This window comes from Gymnoscopelus braueri (genome assembly GCF_963280865.1).
Source record: "Gymnoscopelus braueri genome assembly, chromosome: 7".
Classification (NCBI taxonomy): domain Eukaryota; kingdom Metazoa; phylum Chordata; class Actinopteri; order Myctophiformes; family Myctophidae; genus Gymnoscopelus; species Gymnoscopelus braueri.
Genome location: NC_137608.1, coordinates 27,459,271 through 27,480,500, shown reverse-complemented (window position 1 = coordinate 27,480,500; position 21,230 = coordinate 27,459,271). Strand labels below are relative to the sequence as shown.

At 40.3% G+C, this 21,230-nt stretch overlaps 1 protein-coding gene across 2 annotated transcripts in view; it reads left to right on the top strand.

Moving 5' to 3' along the window:
- Positions 1 to 21,230, top strand: part of ccser1 (coiled-coil serine-rich protein 1) — a 179,536-nt gene that overhangs the window by 11,817 nt on the left and 146,489 nt on the right. For both annotated transcript variants that reach the window (XM_080432334.1, XM_080432335.1), the window contains exons 5-6: positions 2,830 to 3,014; positions 13,646 to 13,736. In XM_080432334.1, the coding sequence (XP_080288460.1) occupies positions 2,830 to 3,014; positions 13,646 to 13,736 (276 nt within the window). The remainder of the gene's footprint in view (positions 1 to 2,829; positions 3,015 to 13,645; positions 13,737 to 21,230) is intronic.

Sequence of the window (21,230 nt, the reverse complement as noted above, 5' to 3'; positions counted from 1 at the left end):
TGCCTTTGATTGCCTTGTAGGCCAACATCAGTGTTTTGCACTCGGTGTGGACAGCAAACAGGAGCCAATGAAGGGAGTGGAAAAGGGGGAGACGTGAGAATTTTCCCTGGTTGAAGACCAGTCGTGCTAGGGCATTCTGGATCATTTGGAGGGGCTTACGTGAGCATGCCGGGAGGCCAGTTAGGAGGGAGTTACAGCAGTCAAGTCCTGCTACCAACTAGCAACAACAATCCTGTTCCGGTTTATGGCATGGGAACACATATACAGTTATAAATATGACAACATACCCCTAAACTCAATTACAAGAGGCTTAATGTCTGCACTCATTCAACACAGTTCAAGCTGTCTTAAGTCAGAGAGAACGATTGAGAGATGAATTGGGGCATGCCTGCTGTCGGAGATTAGCGCAGCTTTTGTTAATGTTTTTATTACTGTTGTGAAAACATCAAATGTTAATGACTCAGTTGCCACATGATGTCAGTCCCTGTGTAGACAATTAGAAGAAAAAAATCCACTAAATCAAAGCCAGCAGTAAGGTGACATTGGTTAAATAATCGTTTTACTGTCACACTGACTTCCTGTTCAGTTACCATGAAATATTACAGGATGTTCAGCTAAAGCCTCTCAGGTAACAAATAGATTTTCTACATTAATCTCTAGCCCTGGGGCTATGTTTTCTGCAGATGTTTCACTCCACTTCACCTGCCAAACTCCACCAGACAGCAACACATTTTAAATGCCTTTTCTGGGCATATTTTTCTGAAAGGGTCCCTGTGTCTGACAGGTGTAAACACTGTTTGTCATCCTGTTCTGTGCATGCATGACTGAGGCCTGTCTGCTTGTGTTTAGGAACAGTGCTCAGGCAAAAGACAGATCAATCAAACGCATAAATAAGTTACTCGAAAGTACTGTACATGGAACAACATTCCACTAATAAATGCCATAATTCCACTAATTTACCACTAAAAGAAGATGATATTGATTCCCGTAGTGTATGCTGGTTTCTTTCTTTCTTTCTTTCTTATGGAGCTGTAATGTAAAGCATTGGTTCTCAAAGTCGGGTCCGGGGACCCCAGGGGTCCTTGGAGGGGTACCAGGGGGTCCCCAGCAAAATTGGTTAATTTAGTGTCACAATCATTTTACCCACTTTAACCATATTTTATAGTTTGGCTATTCAAAAATAGCAGATCCACAAGCTCATAGCGCGTCACTTCGCTCCGCGCTATGAGCTTGTTGATCTGCAATTTTTTTTTTATCTTGAAAATATGTGCAAATCTATATATATATATTTTTTAATATTTGTAACTCAAATCTTTTCTTCTGGAGGTCCCTGGCGCAAAAATATTTTTGAGATGGGGGTCCGCAGCCAAATACATATCATTTTGGGGGTCCTTGACATGAAAAGTTTGAGAACCACTGATGTAAAAGAATGGCCATGGTTGTGCATTTTAAAACAAGTCTGATGGTAATATTTTACATTCACACATCTATGCATGTAATGCATGTAAATGCACATGGCAGGCATCCGAACACACCCATTCACCCACATGCAGTCCAGTACACACACACACACACACACACACACACACACACACACACACACACACACACACACACACACACACACACACACACACACACACACACACACACACACACACACACACACACACACACACACACACTGTGCATACTGGATGATGACACACACACACACACACACTGTATTGGGCGCTATAAATCCTGGCTGGCGTCACTTGAATATGCTAACCTCCAGGGTTGCAGTAAAGTGGTTGAGTATTGATTTACAGTTGGTAAACCACTAGCCCAGAGGTTCTACACAGGTAATGTGGTCAGTTTGATTGTTGTGCCCACAACTGAGTAATACTGATTTAATGATCTCATCTCGTTTGACAAGGGACAAGGGACTTAATACTTTTTTATAGCAGCAATTCCTCAAGTTGTCACAGGCTGATTGTAGACAGGCTTTCTCCTGACGTGATGAGTCAGAATAGGGGTCTCATCTTTCCTTTTCTGGTTGAGGAAGAAATGGTGTGTGTGTCTGTTAGACTATTAGTGTTGGGACACGTATTTGTTATGGTCTATTTGTTATGAAATTGTACTATGGATCCCAGGTAGAGTAGCAGGTTGATTCTCTGTCAATTCAAATTCAGAGGGGATTCAGCAAGTTAACTCCTTGTCAAAAGGAACGTGTCTTGTACTTCAGATGTGTTGCTAAACAAATATCTTGACCAGTGTGGCCAGATGTTGTGAGTGAAATATTCAACCAGGTCTATGAAAACAAGCCCAAAAGAAGTGACTAGGCTACATGAGACCTTTAAACCTACAGTATATACATCGGCTATTTTCAAACAAATCTTGCAAAAAAAGAATTGAATAATTTTAGAATATTTTCACGTAGGGGTGGTCTGCAGACAAATGTATATTAATTTGGGGGGTCCTTGACATGAAAATGTCTGAGAACCACTGGTTTAAACAACATTACACAGCAATCCCAAAATAAGAAACGTAACTTTAGAAACAAGCCCAAAAAAGCAACCCGCAACTACCAATATCTACCAATATTTACAAGCTACTTCACAGAAAAACAAGCCCAAAGTTGCTTATAATAAGCAGACTTGGCAACACTGATCTTGACGTACTGTAGGTGCTTAGTTAATCAAAAAGTTTGTTGTCATAACTGTTAACCAACAGAGTGACCTGGCTGAATAAAAATGTTCATTAATCATTAGTGTGTCTCGGTCAGACTTTCTTTCTTTCCCTCTTCATCCTCATTCTCTAACTTTTCTCTGTGTGTCTGTCCCTCAGCCTCCATGTGCAGCAGTGTCAGTCCCTACCATGGGGTGATGCGGCTGGAGAGGCGCCTGCGCTCATCGTCAGAGGGGGCGGGGGGGCCGCGCATCCATGGGAACCACAGGGATGCCCTGGGCAGTGAGGGCTGCGGTCTGCTCAAGCACAGAAACAACTCCTCATCGTCCAAACTAGGAAGCCTGGTACGTGTGAAACCTGTGTACTGTAAAATCTCCAATAATGTCCGGTTCTCAATTAGTGGCCAGGGGAGTTGTGTGTTACATGCAAATAAAGGCCTGTCCTCAATAAAAGCTGGGTAAAAGGAAAAAAAGAGGCTCTGGCAAACAATTCATCATAATTAACATTTCCACAGCAGTAATTATTTATGTGCAACAACATTAATAGTAACTTTTTTGTCCAGTTCGCTTGTCAATAGAAATGGCATTCTGTATTAAAACTTGTAGGGCAGAGTGCCCGATGGCTGAATAGCATCTCTTTTACCAGTGCCATCCGATGGCTGAATATCCACTGCCAATTCATACGCAAAGTACAGTACATGATCCGTCATGGTTGTTGTGCCATATGCTTTTTGAGTTCTCCTAGGGCAGTGGTTCTCAAGCTTTTTGAGCTCTATACCACTAGCATATACACTAGCATATTTAAAACAATGCTCTTACACTTCATTGCATGCCAGTGTATTTTATTTAATTTCAAGTTTTCTTTTCTTCCCATTAGTTCAGAAATGTTCTTACATTTGATGGACATATGAACTATTATATATATATATATATATATTTTTTTTTACATTTTAAAACATTTTCCCATGTACCACCTGTAATTATGCCATAGACCACTAGTGGTCCGTGGACCACTGGTTGAGAAACCGTACTCTAGGGAACTACCACAGTCAGTTACATAATACTTCGACTCTCACACTAGAGGAAGGTTTGCTGGATTCCCAGCCCAGCTTGTGGGCTGGTAAAGCCTGCTGAATTGCAAGTTGTAGCGTTTGTAAGCATTTCAATGCAGAACCGCCGATAACTCATTTTTGCTGAAACTGTCTCCTGTCTCTCTCCTATGAGTTGTTAATTTTGTAAACCTAAGTAGAGCCTGATTTATTCTTAGTCGTACGATAGTGGCTCATGCTGACATTAGCCGATCTACAAGCTCACACAACACGTTGCCTACGACGGAGCATAAATTACAGGCCATAAATAATGGGCCATAACAGGCCATGTATTTTGAAAAAGTCACGGAAGGACAAAACTGACGTGTTGGAGAAATTTATATTTTAAATCACTGCTTACCAGTTGAGTGCCTTTAATGTCTTTTTGGCTTTTGTTTTTGTTTTCAATATGATATTTGTGGTGTTATTTAATGAAGCAGGAACCTGCGGGGAAGACATACCGGTATGAGAAATTTAGGGAGTTGGATTCATACTCGGACCCTTGTGGCATTGCCTTTTCTACTTGTTAATCATACATTAAATGAATAGTTATAACCGTAATACATAAAAAGGAGCTCAATTTAATGGTCTGTCTTAATAATAGCTTGTCTCCAATGAAAGCCTGGTTCTCTCTTAAGTTGAGTTAAGAAATAGTCCTGGCTACTATTAGAGCTTTGAAACCAGTTGTATTTGGGTGTGTTTCAAATGATTTGAACATTTCAGTGAATTAGCTTATCTGCCCCTCTTCCTCTGGAGAAAATTGTCATATTAATCAATATGAATTGTGCATAATGTTCATCCTTTGAACTGTCAATTAGTACCAAGCCCTATGTACTGAAGATAAAAATAAATCTTTCAATCATCCATAATGGACAAAAGTTTAGCTAATTGCTAATTTTATATAATTGAAGCTCATGAAACTTCCTCACATAAAGATTTTATGATCTAGTTGAGCAGAGATTAATTGTGTGGAGTGTGTATAAATAGTTTACATTTTAATTACGGTGATAATGGATGCATAATTAGCTAATAAGCGAAGTGCCGTAGATGGCACAGACAGGGTACTGTATGTACTATGTGCAGGGGAGCTTGTTAGGTTAACACGCATGCACATACAGTACGCAAGTATACTGTATATATGCACATACAGTATGCGCGCACACACACACACACACACACACACACACACACACACACACACACACACACACACACACACACACACACACACATCCAGAGATAATGGTCAAAACGGCCACTTTAGTGGATTTTCGATCGCCATTTTTAAATTGAGTTTTGACCATTGTCGCACGTTTTTCTTTAATAACACAGGCTAGGTAGGTTGGACTGCATCCAACACATCCACTGCCATTTCCGTCTGCCTTACCGCTTGGCCGCTAGCTAGCAGTTGAATTTTCTTTTTTGGGGGTAATAGATTTTTCTTCGTTTTTCTTCACGGATATATACGTTTCGCTATCCCTTAATGTTGCTCTTTGTTGTTATCACTTAGTGTGTGTGTGTGTCTTGATGTTTCTTTGAATGCAGCGTTTCTTGTTCTGTTTGGATGTTTGTGTACAGTTTAAGTCTGTATGTATGCATGTGTCTGTCTGTCTGTCTGTCTGTCTGTCTGTCTGTCTGTCTGTCTGTCTGTCTGTCTGTCTGTCTGTCTGTCTGTCTGTCTGTCTGTCTGTCTGTCTGTCTGTGTCTGGGGCTGGCTCTTAGTGAGTATGTTTTTGAGAAATCATTCACTGCTCCACTGCCAACAACGACCCACATGTGTGTGGAAGTGGGTTTATCTGTTGCTCCTTTTTCAGAAAATGCCTTAAGATGTTTACGTTTTCCCAGTTCCCACCAACGAGGCCTGCTCCATTGTCAACATTAGCCGACTGGACCATGTAATGACGAGCAAAGCAAGTGAGAAAAGATGCTCTAGGAACAAATGTGTCTGCTTCCACTGTTAACCACTTGAACCCCAACATGCCTATTCTGGGGGGAACATTCGCCAAAAATAGCGAATCTACAAGCTCACAAGATTGTAGACCGGCTATTTTTGGCAAAGAGATTTTGTGTAGACGGACAAACGCGGTCCATGTACAGTACAGTTGTAACTCAGGTCCGTTTTACTAATAATAGACGCTGGATGGGCCATCTGGCTCAAACTGACGAGAACAGGAGGCCCAAGGCTCTACTACTGAGCGCAATCACTGCAGGCGGAAACAGAAGCCCACATCAGAAGGGACCAGCTTAAAACATAATTTAACTTTGGTAGACGTGGGTCCTGTAGTTACCTAAAGTTAATTTAAAATAATTATGCTACTCTACACTTTTAACATAATAGTAAATTAATAAATATAATATTCTTAATCTGCGACTTAGTATTTTAAACCATAATGAAATATTATTTCATAAAAAGTTGCCTTTTCTCAAATGGGCACCTGGTAGTTTGCATGGCACCACAACCCTTTATGTAACAGGCTGTCGCATTGGAGGTGGTCTGCATTCTATTGAGCACATTTTCTGGCATGAGGTTTCTTGGGGCGTGTGTTCAGGCAGGCTGTGTCTAAAGTGAGAGGAGAAAACCTTTATCTCCATACATCCTTCTTATCTTATTGTGACTTAAAGTGATATTTATTTGACCTCAGATGAACAAACATCACTTTATCTCCCAGCTCAGTGGCCTTGTGGTCAGAGTGTCCGCCCTGAGATTGGGAGGTCGGGGTTCAATCCCCCGGCCGGGTCATGCCAAAGACTATCAAATGGCATTCAGCATCAAGGGTTTGGGTTTGGGGGTGACATACAAGTGTCATGTCCAGGGAGTGTACTTGCGCATCATGGCTGGGGGATGTACTGTACTGTACAAAACACAGACCTCACGCTACAGAAACAGGAGATTCAGGAGGTTCCTGCCCTGTGGGCCACATGGCTCGGTAAGGCTTACTTATTTATTATATATGAGGTTTCTTGGGGAGTGTATTCAGGCAGGTTGTGTCTAAAGTAAGTGAGACAAGAAAACCTTTATCTCCATACATCCTCCATATCTTATTGTGACTTCAAGTGATATTTATTTGACCTCGGATGAACAAACGTCACTTTATCTCTCAATGAATAGGTGTGCAGAATAGTCTTATCACCACCAGTGATTGTTGACCTTGGGGCCTGCTGTCTCCATCATTTGCTGAGTTTCATTTTGAACTCTGACAATCATGCAATCAATGAATGCCAAAATACTGTACCTAAGAGGATTATGTAGATACAAGTCATGTATTTAAAGACTATAGGCCTATTACATGTCATTGCTGTCAGGTGGAAACCTTGCATGTTCAAAACTGGTACTTTTCAGGAACTGGAAAAGAGAACCTGTGTTCCAGTGATCCAATGTAGTTATTATTTGGTCATATGCGCCTGTTAATACTTTTCAATGCTTAAATATCTATAAACCCCACAGACAGACTTAACCACTTTCAACCTGGTGTTCCTATTTGCTCATCATGATGTGATGCATTGTGAGCTTGTGGACATACTGTATTCTACAAGCTATTCTTGCTACTTTTACACGACACTGTCATAGTAAAGTATAAAATACTGTAGGGCATTCATTTATGAAAAAAAAACCCCCATAAAAATAAGAAATATGGAGATACAAGGTTTCTGCCCAACATCATTATTAAGGCAATGTCAATAAAATGAGACCTCACCCTAGTCAAAAAATCTTATAGGATTTTCCAAATTTCCAATAGAATCCTATAGGATTATGAAATTCCTATAAGAATCCTATAGGATCGTTTGACTAGGGCAGGCTTGAATATATTAGTAAAAGGAAAAAGAAGCATTATAGCTGCAAGATTAGTAACTTGACCACATACATTAACTTGGATTACAGAAAAAACTTGGATTGAAATTAAGTGCAGAAAATACTTCAGTCGTACGGTAGGATTTCAGCTCTGTTGACGTATTAAAGCCATGGCGTCTTTGCTAGCCTAGGCTGTCATTTTTGATGCATGGCGTATCTACCATGGATATCCATCCTTTCTGTCTGGATTGGCAACGCTGCAGTACGTCCAAGGAAGAGAGCTCTGTGGGATGAAAGCTAATTTATTGGCTGTGAAAGTAGCCCACATTTACTTTTACCCCAGAGCCTAGGCTTATACTAGGAGATAAAAAGGCAAGCGTGCATGTTTATGCTCTGTACTTCAGACTGCATCAGAACCTTGACATTTACACTTCACTGAGCATAGAGTAATCTCCATCTCCGTTTCTCTCTCTCTGGGCTTGTCAATGACACTTATGGGGCCTAAGTTGTGGAACGTTCCGTAAGCAAGTTTGAAGGGGCATGTATTAAGTAATCCCCGCTCCTCATTGCTCTTTTCTACATCCCAGAACTTTGTTAGATGGCAGAGGGAACTTGTAGTTAATGAGACATTCTGGAATGAGACTCTCCAAGGGTTTGCATCCTTTGAATGCATAATCTCTCTATTTAATGTGCTGCACTGTTTTGTGTAGGTCCTGTATGTATGAGGGTACTGTTGTGTGTTCAACAGTGCAAGTGTGTATGTAGTATGGTGTGTTTGTATCATGGAGGCTTGTGGTTTTCTTATGTTCAGGCAGGGGCAAAACAGAGAATAGAGTGCATCAGATTTTTACTAGAAACATACAGTAACATGCATGCTTGATATACTGCTTCATTGCTATTGTTCAGTTGATGAACACACATGTCATTATCGTACTGTAAATGATGATTTCATGTGGAATGACAGGTGTAACTAGAGTGTTGAATTTCAGACATACTGTGGATGAAGGGAATTTGTGTTTCCTTAAATCGCTTCTAATCTCCGTCTGATTGTTATTGTAATTTTCATGTCGCCTTGGGACACTGCAGGCTGTTTACCTAAACAGCAGAGCCAGTGTTTATCTTTCAGAAAGTTCTTAATAACAGCTGGGACCAGACTGCAGAATGCCAATGATGATTATGTTGAGTTCCCGCCGAAATGAAAAAGGATGTTTGCCATGTCTTACAGACAAATGAGCTGGAGTGGGGACCATGGTCTTGGCCAACATTATATATATTTTTTTATTTTGTCAGTGAAAAGTGTGTACTTCAAATAGTTGGATGTATTGCAGTCTGCCTCAACTGCGGCGCAGTGTACTTGATGCAGTTCCCGTTGACTGGGTTGATGTGAGCTGCATGGTAGCTATATTGGGCTGTGTCATTATGGCCATGGTCAAATGTGTTGCCAGATTCTGCGATAGAAATAAGCAACCAGGTCTATGAAAACAAGCCCAAAAGAAGCGACCAGGCTACATGAACCTTTTAAAGTTTAAACCTATGTATATCGGCTATTTGAAAATAGCTGATCTACTACAAGCTCACAACGCGTCGCATCACGACAGCTTGTAGATCTGCTATTTTCAAAAAATATATTTTTATATATTTTTGAAACATTTCAACAACAAAAATCTTGTATGGGGGTCCCTGGCATAAAATATTTTCAGATGGGGGGTCTGTGTAGACAAATACATATTCATTTGGAGGTCCTTGACATGAAAATGTTTGAGAACCACTGGTTTAAACAACATTACACAGCAAGCCCAAAATTGCAAGCAATTGAACTTTAGAAACAACCCCAAAAAAATGCAACCCGCAACCATCAATATTTACAAGCGACTTCACAGAAAAACAAGCCCAACGTCGCTTATAATAAGCAGACATGGCAACCCTGCTGACAACCGCATTTGAAATAGGTGTTGACTCTACTTTTGCATCAAAAGATACTGGACTTTGTTGAAAAGATGATTGTAAGTTGACACAAATCAGAGTAAACATAGATCAGACTCTGTACATGCAGATTGCTTTGAAGGAATTTAATTGCTTAAGATTTGACATTCAGATGAGATTCTTTTCACCTTCATTTTGTAATGCAAGGGGCTCGGAAGTATCTACCCGTACAGGATGAAAATCTATTGTAAGTCCTTCTATTGTCATAATACCTGGCTCCTCTGCAAAGCCAAAGCTTTCTCTATTGATCCTCATGCATTTACTGCCTTAGAGAACTGAGTGAGTACATATAAATTTCATCATCTGCACAGTTCCCTACGTCTTTTAATAGAGGGCATGAGAGTCTTGCCTCCACTTATCAATGTTTTGGATGTCAATCCGCCTGGCAGTTAAGAGATGGGGCCGTCTTTTAACAAGACCTCAATCTGATCGTATCTCTATTAACTTGAGGCTTATACCGACTCACAGCACATATCTGAGGAAAGGGGTGACATCTCTAGGTTGTAAAATCATATTAACACATTTTCTTTGGCTAGGTAGCCACATTATAATGGGTAATTTAGCTTCAAATGAAATCAGAGTATGCGTTAGTATGACACGGTATGGGCTTAATTTCTTTTTCAATACCTTTCAGCTATTTGCTTTAATGCCCCAAATGATGTCTTATGTGCAACTGCATTAAGGTCTTAACAGACGGGGAGCGGTGGACGCGGGCGTTACCGCTCGGATCAGCGGGGGTTGCGCCGCGATCATTGTTGTTTTCACCACAGTTCACCACAATCCAGCTCTTGCCGCCCGCGTGTGCGTGCACAAACGAGCACGAGCACGAGAATTTCACGGGACCTCTCCCACTTGCCTCACCGCCCCTCAACTTCTCTGCACGTCCCAAATAATCGCCCGCTCTCATTGAAAATGAATTACATAAGCTCGTTGACCGCTTCCCGTCTGAAATGACCTTTACACAGAAATTTGTTGCAGCTTTTTATATTTTCACCGATGCAACTATGTTAACACAATATCACATATTCTTTCACATGTGATGTGTAAGGCATTTTATAGAGAATATTGATAGTTCTTATGGAAAATGTTTCAACACGCACGCACGCACGCACGCACGCGCGCGCGCACGCACGCACGCACGCACGCACGCACGCACGCACGCACGCACGCACGCACGCACGCACGCACGCACGCACGCACGCACGCACGCACGCACGCACGCACGCACGCACGCACGCACGCACGCACGCACGCACGCACGCACACACACACACACACACACACACACACACACACACACACACACACACACACACACACACACACACACACACACACACACACACACACACACACACGATGGAGAGGAGAAACTTTTTCGAATAATGACAATTGATACTGATCGTCAGCCCTCGTACTGAACGGTGAGACTGTTTATGTCTAAACATCTGAGATGAAAGCAGCATTCTGTAATCCATCCCAATCACACTCTCACATAGAAACAGCACAATTTCACTTTACGTTTTAATTTCTTAGTGCCCATACTGTACGTTTTATAGCTCAGTTGAGAGCCCAACCATCAATGTTTCCTTTTTTAGGTCAGTAGTATCAATCACTCACTTGTATCGTCAGCCCTCGTACTGAACGGTGAGACTGTTTATGTCTAAACATCTGAGATGAAAGCAGCATTCTGTAATCCATCCCAATCACACTCTCACATAGAAACAGCACAATTTCACTTTACGTTTTAATTTCTTAGTGCCCATACTGTACGTTTTATAGCTCAGTTGAGAGCCCAACCATCAATGTTTCCTTTTTTAGGTCAGTAGTATCAATCACTCACTTGTATTAACTTTAAAAAAAACCTGTTAAAATCACATTTGTAAAATGTAGAATTGAGCATCGCCTTCAAGGCCTTTACCGCTATGGTGCAACGTGCCAATCACGTGTTTCACATGTTTTTGAAAAAAATAGTAAAGAAAAAAGAAAAAAAAAGGTCAGAACCCAAGATATCATTATCTGAAGATTTGCAGCTCCATCCACTCCTTGTTTAACTTATAACTGAAAAAGGCTGTATCTCGCTTCCAAAGCACTTTTTTTTTGCTTTGAAAAAATGAAAAAATATAAATCGCACTGGCCAGAAATAGCCAGAAATAATTTGGGCACTCAATGAGTTAATCCACTTGGACCCCAAGAGCGGCAGGGTTTACTGAAACAGGGCATTTCCAATAGTGTCAGGTAAACTGGTGGTCAGAGAAATGCAGTAGATTAAAATACAAACATTCTTCAGTGATTTTCACTTATTTGATGGCAGTTAAATGCTGCATCTGGCACTACAACAGTATGTTCCAAAGGTGACTTGTTGTCACCACTTTTTTTTTAATCACTCAACAAACATGTCTGGCTATTTATTTATCTATGTAATCTATTTCTCAATGTCATTCCTTACAGCTGCCTTCTTTGCGGTTCAACTGTCTTGTCATTTAGTGTACTCTCATTTCTCTTCAAGTAGATTCTCAACTTTGGGAGTTGATTTTCCTTTGACCATAAGATGGCAGCATTGCCCTTTGAAATACCATAGTGAGGTTCAGTTTACTGCATTATTATAATCTCTTCATAGTAACTTAGAACATGGATATACAGTGTTTAGTGCATTTCTTAAATGCTCTCCAGGCAGTGGCTTGTAAATCTGAATAAATAAAATCCATGTCTACAACGGATTGGAAGGTATTGAACATTTCAACGTGATTCAATGTGGTCCTCTAGCTACATGATGCAGCTGATGAAGCCCAGCTTTAGTACCTTTGGCAAAGTTATAATCCATAATTTTGAAAAGTTTCAGCTTGGGCTTTTAAAGAAATATCAGAACAGACATGGTGTGTAGTGAGCGTGAAGTTGGTGGACTTAAAAGGCAATTGTAGTGCTTTTTATTTTGTTATTGCAGCTTTGGGCAGAAAGCTCCATAGCTTTAAATGTAGTATTTTCATATCTTTAGTAGTAGACATATTCGTTGACCAATGTTATATTTTACATATACTGTACGTATAAAACATGCCATCCCCCCAATCAGGTTGAATCAAAAGTCCTAAGCATTATCTTCACTACACTGAATCACAGAGAGTGATGGAGGAAAAATCTTTTATATTCCTGGTAATTATAGGGATATATTTATTTAATGTTTTCTGTATCTACTGACTCTGTGGAAGTATGAGTAGTTAAAGGGGAAATCCACCCATTTTCAATATTTAACTATGTCATTAATATAGCATAAAGGAGTTGTGTGGAAATAAGAAAAAATTAAAAAAAAAATTAACATTGCAAAAAAATGTAACATTGCAAAAAAATTAACATTGCAAATTACACTGTGATGACTCATCATGGTGTAATTTGCAATGTTAATTTTTTTGCAATGTTACATTTTTTTGCAATGTTAATTTTTTTTTTAATTTTTTCTTATTTCCACACAACTCCTTTATGCTATATTAATGACATAGTTAAATATTGAAAATGGGTGGATTTCCCCTTTAAGTATTATGTCAAAAAGAAATCCCTGGAAGGAAGACGGAGTAAGATTATCTACAGATCTCTACCAATCTTTTTGATCAACTTTGAAATGACACAAAATGTTAAAAAAGTTAAAAAAGTTAAAGATTATTTACAGTTCTCGTCCTGAAAAATTGTGGAAAACTTGATCAATAATGAATAATTAGCCTAAAACCTAAAACAAATTTGTATTGAAAGCACATTATTCAGAATTTTGAGTTTCATTGATTGCTGGCAGAAATAAAGCTACAGCCTCATTTGGACCATTTATTACTTTTTCCAAACTAAACTAACAATCCTCACATAGCAAGTGTCGCACTGTGTTTTCATGGGCTTGAATCTCCAGACGAGAGACCAAATTTCTCATTAGGGACAAGCAAAACAAGTCTAGTACCCATATGTCTTAATAAATGTGTTTTTCCCTATTGAATATTTTTCATTGTCTTCTCAGGGTGGGCTGAACAATGGGCATTGGAGTTTGTGTGAATGATTTTCCTCATTACTCACAATAATATTCAGTATTGTACCAATACCATTTGTGTAGTGAAAACTTTTCTGGCTTCTATCCTCAGGATGTTCTCAACAACCTGGGTTCCTCAGAGCTGGATGAAGATGATCTGATGTTGGACCTGGACCTTTCTGACGATCAGCGTCATCGACATGGTAAAATCCTCACTACTTTGGATAGAAATGTTTGACACATGAGTCTGTGGGACAGGTGCATGGGTGAGCAATACAGCAGGTCATAAGATATACACAACCACACTTTCTTCACTTGTGCATTATAATAATACTTTGATAAAAAAATAAGTAGAGCATGGTCAGATTTATGTGAACTACTCCATCTTTCAGGTGCTTGTCTTGTATTCCAGGAATGGCTCTCTAATGATCTCTTCTCTTACAACTCTCTAATGTGATATCGATATTGCTTTAGAATTTTAAGTGAGATATTTAACGTAACCTCACCAAACTGTGAAATTTGGCTTGGGCTTCCCCCATGCGGCATATGGGGGAAAATACACAAATATGTTAATAAATAAAAAACATCTTTTAATAGCAAATAAAAACAATCAATAAAAGCAAAGATCCACAAACTCATACTAATATAAAACAAAGGTCCACCAGTGTCCATCCTGGCCTCGTTCTTTTGCTTATCTGGCAAAGTTTAGAAGTTTTATTTAAAGGTGTTACTGACACAGGGATACATTATATATGAAAATAAATAATCTGATTAATATCCAGCTGGGGTACCTGAACCTCTTCCCAGAGGGCATTAGCTGGTACTCACCGTGTAGAACATGGGATGGGTTGGTAACTATTGTATTGGCTTGCCTTAGGGTAGCCTGTTGGTAAGTGGACTGAAAAGACGGAAGCTGTCTCACCCCCTATAATCTTCCCTGCATTCTGCATCAGCCGGACCAGTTTGGACTTAAGTTGCATGGAGAGGTTACCAAACCGAGGGTGATGTCGTATCTGATGAGGCTCTTTAAGACTGCCTGATAAAGGACTAACACACTTTTTTTATTTTTTTTATACTTATGTCTTATCGATTTTTCATTTTGACAGAGGACAAAACATCACAACCACTGTCCAGAGGACAAATAAGGGCAAACAGAGATCCATCACTATCTGCTCAATCACCCAAGGAGCTTAAAAGCACACTAACCCTTCACAACAAAGAAACAAAACAAAACAAAAAATAACAAAAAGCAACAAAAAAAAAGCAAATCGGTTTCATCATGGATGACCAGTGACCACAGGCCTGTGGTCACCAACTCCCCTGGGGTCAAACACCATCTCCTCAGCCTTTTTAACATTTAAAACAAGGTAGATGTCATCACGCCATTCTACAAACCTTTGTCTCTCTACTTATAGTCAGAATTAATGAAAAAGGATCGTGATCCATCTAAGATGGCAGTATCATCCGAGAATTTAGTAATGTTAAAATGGTGATTGCACTTGGAACTAGAAAAGTGCACTCCTTCGTTTAAAAAAAAAAGTCTTACTGCGTGCATAACAGGAAATTTTCGCTCCTCCCCTTATGCAAATTCTCAGTCCGCTCCAACAGGGTGCTCCTGTGTTAAACTTTACTTTCAATCAAATATGTGTTTGGAATTTTTGTGCTGACATATCCTCAATGTATATTGCAGGACTTGTCTTGAGAGATTATTTGTGGGGTGCAGCCGTCAGGTCATGAGGAAGCCAGATGGTGCAACTGTTGGGTTTGTGACGGCCCCTATGGGCTGAAATGAAAGCAGTTTGGAGGTGTGCTCTATACTAGAGGCCCCTGGTCTGAACATGTGATTCCAGTGTGGGTATGATTGGTGGATGTTACATTCATGATATATGGCGTTTTTTGTAAGAAATAGGCCCCTTCCACAAATGTGTTAAGGCAATTACAGGCAAATGCTATGGAGTATCAAAGCCCTACTTGAAGGCCATGACTCACAAGACCATTTGTGCCTAATTTAGTGTCACTGTTTCTGCAACAGTGACACTATTTGTATAGTGATTTGTGGCTCCCCCTATGGGTGGCAGTGAAATTTGACCTTAGCTCTGCATTAAGAGGCCCTCAATGTGTGATTTAAAATTTCGGGCAAATCGGACCCTGCCTTTATTTGAAACGGGCCCCTCCTGCACACTTTGGAATCCAGTCATAGCCAATCGGAAAGGCATATGAAAAATATGACTTCAGAGATAATATGCACTGATTTATGTGAGTTTTGGACCAAATAGAGTAAGTAGTATGCCTATATGGGGAGTGTTTCAAGGAATCCACGGGAATTGTTTTTTTATTGTGTGACCTACGGTTCAAGAGTTATAGACCAGAGTGTAAAATGGCCTGTTATAGCATCACCTTGAGGCTCATTTGAAAATGTTTGTGTGGAGGTTGTTCCTTGTCCTACTGGCAGTGTGTGTGCAAGGTTTCACACCAATCGGTCTAGCGGTGCCCGAGATTAGCTGCGAACTCACAGACTCACAGGGCAAAAATCGAATCCCCACCCCCAGCCGTAGGGTGGGGTGGGGGGGGTGAAGATAATGCAGTTTGGTTGCCAGTGGCCAAACTAACGAGGGTTATTTGATGTCTCCCTGGGACCCAGACTAGTTAAAATAGCACATCTACTGTACAAGCTCACAACAAATTGAGATTTTGTTTTTACATAAACATTTTTAAATGTATTTTGAACTTCTGAATATGTTATAAATGTTTTACTTTTTGAAAATCTTTTAGATCTTTTTTTTATAGTAAACGAAACAAGGGATGTTACTCGTAAGTAAGTAAGCCTTGCCGAGCCAAGAGGCCCACAGGGCAGGAGCCTATCTCCTGTTTCTATAGCTTGATGTACAAGTACAACCCCTGGACATGATGCTAGTATGTCGCAGGGACCCCTGATGCTGAGTGGCAAGCAGGGAGGCATTGAGCTTTTTACTCGTGACCCATCAAAAAGGGGCCCGCGACCCAAGAATGGATCACGACCCAGTGTTTGGGAAACACTGCCCTATAGCACCTCCCTGAGTTTATCATCTCAAATTGAATAGAGGATGAGAATCATGGGTGAAGAATGCTCAGAGCTATGGTCCTGGCTCTAATGCTTGAACCCCACCAGGCACGCAAGCATAAGCTTTTTTTTCCCACTCCTGAGGCGAGCGGGCTCGGTGTAATTCTTCTGCTCGCGCTCGCGCTCGTTTGTGCACACGCCTGCGGGCGGCAAGCGCTGGATTGTGGTGAGCTTTTTTCCCCCCGCTACGCACAGGAGGAGAAAACAACAATGATCGAGGCGCGATCCCCGCAGATCCGAGCGAGAACGCCCGCGTCCACCACTCCCTGTCTGAAACGACCCTAACTCCTTAGTTTGCAATTGAGGTTGCCAAACCAGGATGTAAGGTTCCAATTGAGTACACTCGATCAGAGCCTTGTACACAGTTTCTAAAATTGGTTGGCTCATGTTAAGACTGTTGAGTCTTCTGAGAAGAGAAAGGTGCTGTGAACATTTCTTGAGTATACATTCAATACATGGATTCACAGAAGCTCAATTTACAATCCAGAATTGTGCCCAAGTACTTTAGGCTGTTTTCAGTTTCAAGAGGTTGACCTTTAAATACAAGGATAAGGATAATTCCTTTAACAGGTCCGTTCATGAAAGTCCTTGCGGTCTTGTTTCCAATGAGGGCCTGTGAGCAATTAGGGGTTAAGAGTCTTGCTCAGGGACAAATTTCATTTCATCGACACATTTGCTGGCCTGGCCTGGCCTGGAATCAGTTGATGACTGGTGGTCTCTCCGGTAGGAGACTCAAAGAGTCCTTTGAGTCCTACGGGATACATTAGCATCTTTTCGCCAGTAATCAAATTATTGGCTTAGGAATGCGACAACAACTAAAGAATCTCCATGAATTCAATGCTTCATGGGGTGTGTAATTGATAGAAGTCATTTTTGGGTGAACTACTCCTTTAAGTCCTGATTAGTACATGTGATCAGTTCTTTATTTTTCTTTCAATTAAATGAAAAATAAACAAAACAAATGAATAAGTGCCCATGTCCATTGCTATAATGAGTTTGGTTGTTTTTCTTCTAGAAGTCAGTTTGATTTGATAATGTACATTTGCTGTAAAACAACTCCAACGACCCCAGTCCCTTCCACCGCTGTGATTTTAACGCCCTCAGATGCAGGGAGATTGACTGAGTAGATATATTTAGCCTCAGGTTTGACTCTCATTGAATGCATGCGTGCATAATATGTGACTGACCTTTTATGTAGTTGAAAAATCATGTAAGATACACACTCGGGTGGGTGGGCTCATCGAAACTTACAGCAGTCAGAGATACGAAAATGGTGTAGATCAGTGATAGTCGACCTTTTAAATTTCAAGGACCCGCAATTTGATATGCCTTAGGCTACGGAACCTTTAACTCTTGAGAGTGTATAAATGAAACCAATTGAACCCATAAGGATACATTTTGGTTCCATTTGAACACTCTGGGAGTGACAGTACAGGCTGGTAAGGGTCCATTTTGTTCCCACTGTACCAATCGTTTAGCTGGGGACCGACTGGAAACCCCTTAAGGATTCTTGGTGGTCCGCGGACCCCATGTTGAGAACCAGTGGTGTATGTAGCCTTCTCTAGCTGGAGCGTCAATCTAATAAACAGATGTTAATCTGCTTTAGCAGGGAAGTTGCAAATGAGCATGCAAAACATACACACAGACACACAAACCAGCTCCAAGGGCATGGCCTACAGACAGAGAGAGACCATCATTAATGCACAATACACACACATTCACAATAGTTTGCATGCTTAGTTATTTCTTTATTTAGACCTAATGGTTTGCAGCAGGGCGTTTGTAGCATTGTTTAAGATGAGAAGCTTAGCCCCTGTAGGGGTGTCCGGGGGCATCCTCTCCTGGAAGAAAATTGTGTGAATTTCATGCATTTATACATAAATCTGAATCATTGTGGGAGTAACTAAAGCAGATAATCATGCCTACATTTTGTGGAGGAAAACTGTATCAAGTTATTTTATGGCAAGTGGGATTAACTGGAATTCTCTATTAATTATTACTACAATTATTAATTATCAGAAGGGTGGGTGGTCCAAATTGTTCCTAAACAATTCTGGTGAGCATAATCCCCAGCCAAATTAAGCTGCTCTTTATAGTGGTGTGTGGAAAACTCCTGAATAATGGTAGTTATTAACTCATTCACTGCCATTCACTAAATAGCCCAAAAAGCCCAGTCTGCCAGGATTTTGCGATTTTCACAGAATATTTATATTCTCCAGAATATTCTCCAGTATGATCGATCCGCTGATGGTTGCTAATCACGGAGGGGTTTCACTGTGCTTCAGTGAAAAACAGAAAAATTTCATTGCAATTCCCGTTCGCTTGTTATACCCAGTTGAAAATAGCATGTTTCGCTCAAAAATACATAGTAAAACACAGGAGCTGAGATTCAGAATATTACTTTAATACTTTAACCAGGAAGTGAATGGAGCAGTAAATCTTTGGGTCGCGTTATCTCCTGGTTCTTCGTGAAAAACAGGAAAAATAAATAAATAATGATAATATATATGTTTTTTATATATATAAAAAAAAAAAAAAAGACGTAAAAAGACGTCCTTGGCGGTGTGGGCTTACAAAAAACAGCCTTCAAAAGACATCATTGGCAGATCAATTTTTTTAATTTTTATATACAGAATCGTATCGGAAACATATGTCCGTCAGTCAGTCGGCCTAATCTGCATTTTTCTCCTCCGTGGATTGAGCAATTGATCTGAACTGCAAACTTATAAAGGACTTTCATTTAAGGCCCGTGTCCACACGGTACACACACAGCGTTTTATGAGCGGGAGGGCACTTTGGATGTCATCTCCATAACACTAGCACGCATATTGAAACGCGCAATGTTCAAATCCAGGTTGTGTTAGCAGACATAGCTTAGCTGAAACAGTGTAAACATAAACTTCTCATGGTTGTGGGATTCCACGTTGGCTCGTAAATGACCGGGTTATTACACACACCACACAACACGCCAACAGGATTAAATCACTCACAACTATGCATACCGAGCGCATTACCCAAAAGTCTGCATATAATTTAGTTTGGCTGTGCACATCACTGGGTATGGACTAGTTTGTTTTTTATCACAATGTAATAAGATGGCATTTCTGTTCTGAGCAGGGGTCTGCAAGTAAGTTTGGTCTCGGGCCAATCTTTTTCTAAGCCATTAGATGGCGGGCCAGAACATTAATCAAAGGCTAATTTTTTTTTTTGCTGGAACTCTGAGACAGACCGCCGTGTAAGACATACATTTGTGGGAAATGCATAGAATGGATCAAAATAAATTAGCTGTATAGGTGGCATAATAAACTTTAAATTAGCAGTTTTTTTTGTATCCCTTTCCATTATTGTGAATGATAATTGTACTGACTAACCATGTAGCAGAGCCTATTATTAGAATTCTAATAATAATTTGACCCCCTCCTCCCAGACGCACAACGTCACATTATTACTGGATTGATTGTTTGCGTGTTGAGGGTAGCTACGGTACGGTATGTGTGCAGCCTGCTTGAGTGAGAAGTTCACTAAACATTTAACCTGCTGCTAATTAGCAAGTGAAAGACTATCCAAAAGTCTAAAGAGGAAAGTTGACAGTGTTTTTACTGTCAGCTTTCCACATTTAAATAGGAATGGACAGCAAACTATGCTGTGCTCATCCTACGTGGTTTCATCAATGCAAAGCCATTTTGTCAACATGGTACCTTCAAAGTAACTGTTCTGCAGGACAGGTGCAGTCCACCGAGTTCTTTTCATGATGTTCAGCGTGACATTGCACTCCATTGTCTCAACGTGGATGAAAGTAAAACCATTCTTCTCTATTTGGACTTTATAGCTATAATAGTATTAATATAAATAGGCTATATTATAGTCTATTTGTGGGACTGTTGGTTTGATATTGTAAAATGAAAAATAAATAAATACAAAATATGTTTAAAATAAAGTGCTGGGTAAGATATTTATGCGGGCCGGTTCTGGTCCTTGGGTCGCCTGTTGCCGACCACTGCTTTAGAGCAGAGGTCTTCAACAGGGGGTCAGCGACCCCTAGGGGGTCCGTGGAGGTACTGCAGGGGGTCCGCGAAATTGTTGTTTGATTAAAAAAAAAAAAAAAAAAAAAAAACTTTTATTTTTTTTATTTCAATTTGTCAACATGACATATTTCAATAGCTTAGCATTGAATGCACAATAACATGGTATGTTTATACATATTTTGTAGAGAAAGGTCCTTTTGCACACTTACTGGGATAGCCCTGAAACACGATTGTCATACCATGACAGTCATGGCGCTACTTGTTCCTGTTTTTTGTAAGTTTTACATTTACAACCAGCACATCTACATAAACGTTCAGATTTCAAATATAAAGTGCTTCCCCCCCGGCCACGGATGTTACAAGTTAAAGTGCACAGGTCTAAGTCTACCTGTATCCTCCGTATTGTTAAATAAAAAGCTTTTTAATCCGTTCTCCGGCCATTTTCTCCAAATCTTCTCCATATGCTTTCAAATACGTGCCCCTATTGGTTGGGAGGTGTATTGTACCCTGATACATTACCACAAAAAAAAAAGAAGAAAAAAGAGGAAATGGCCGGTGTTCGGATTAATTTT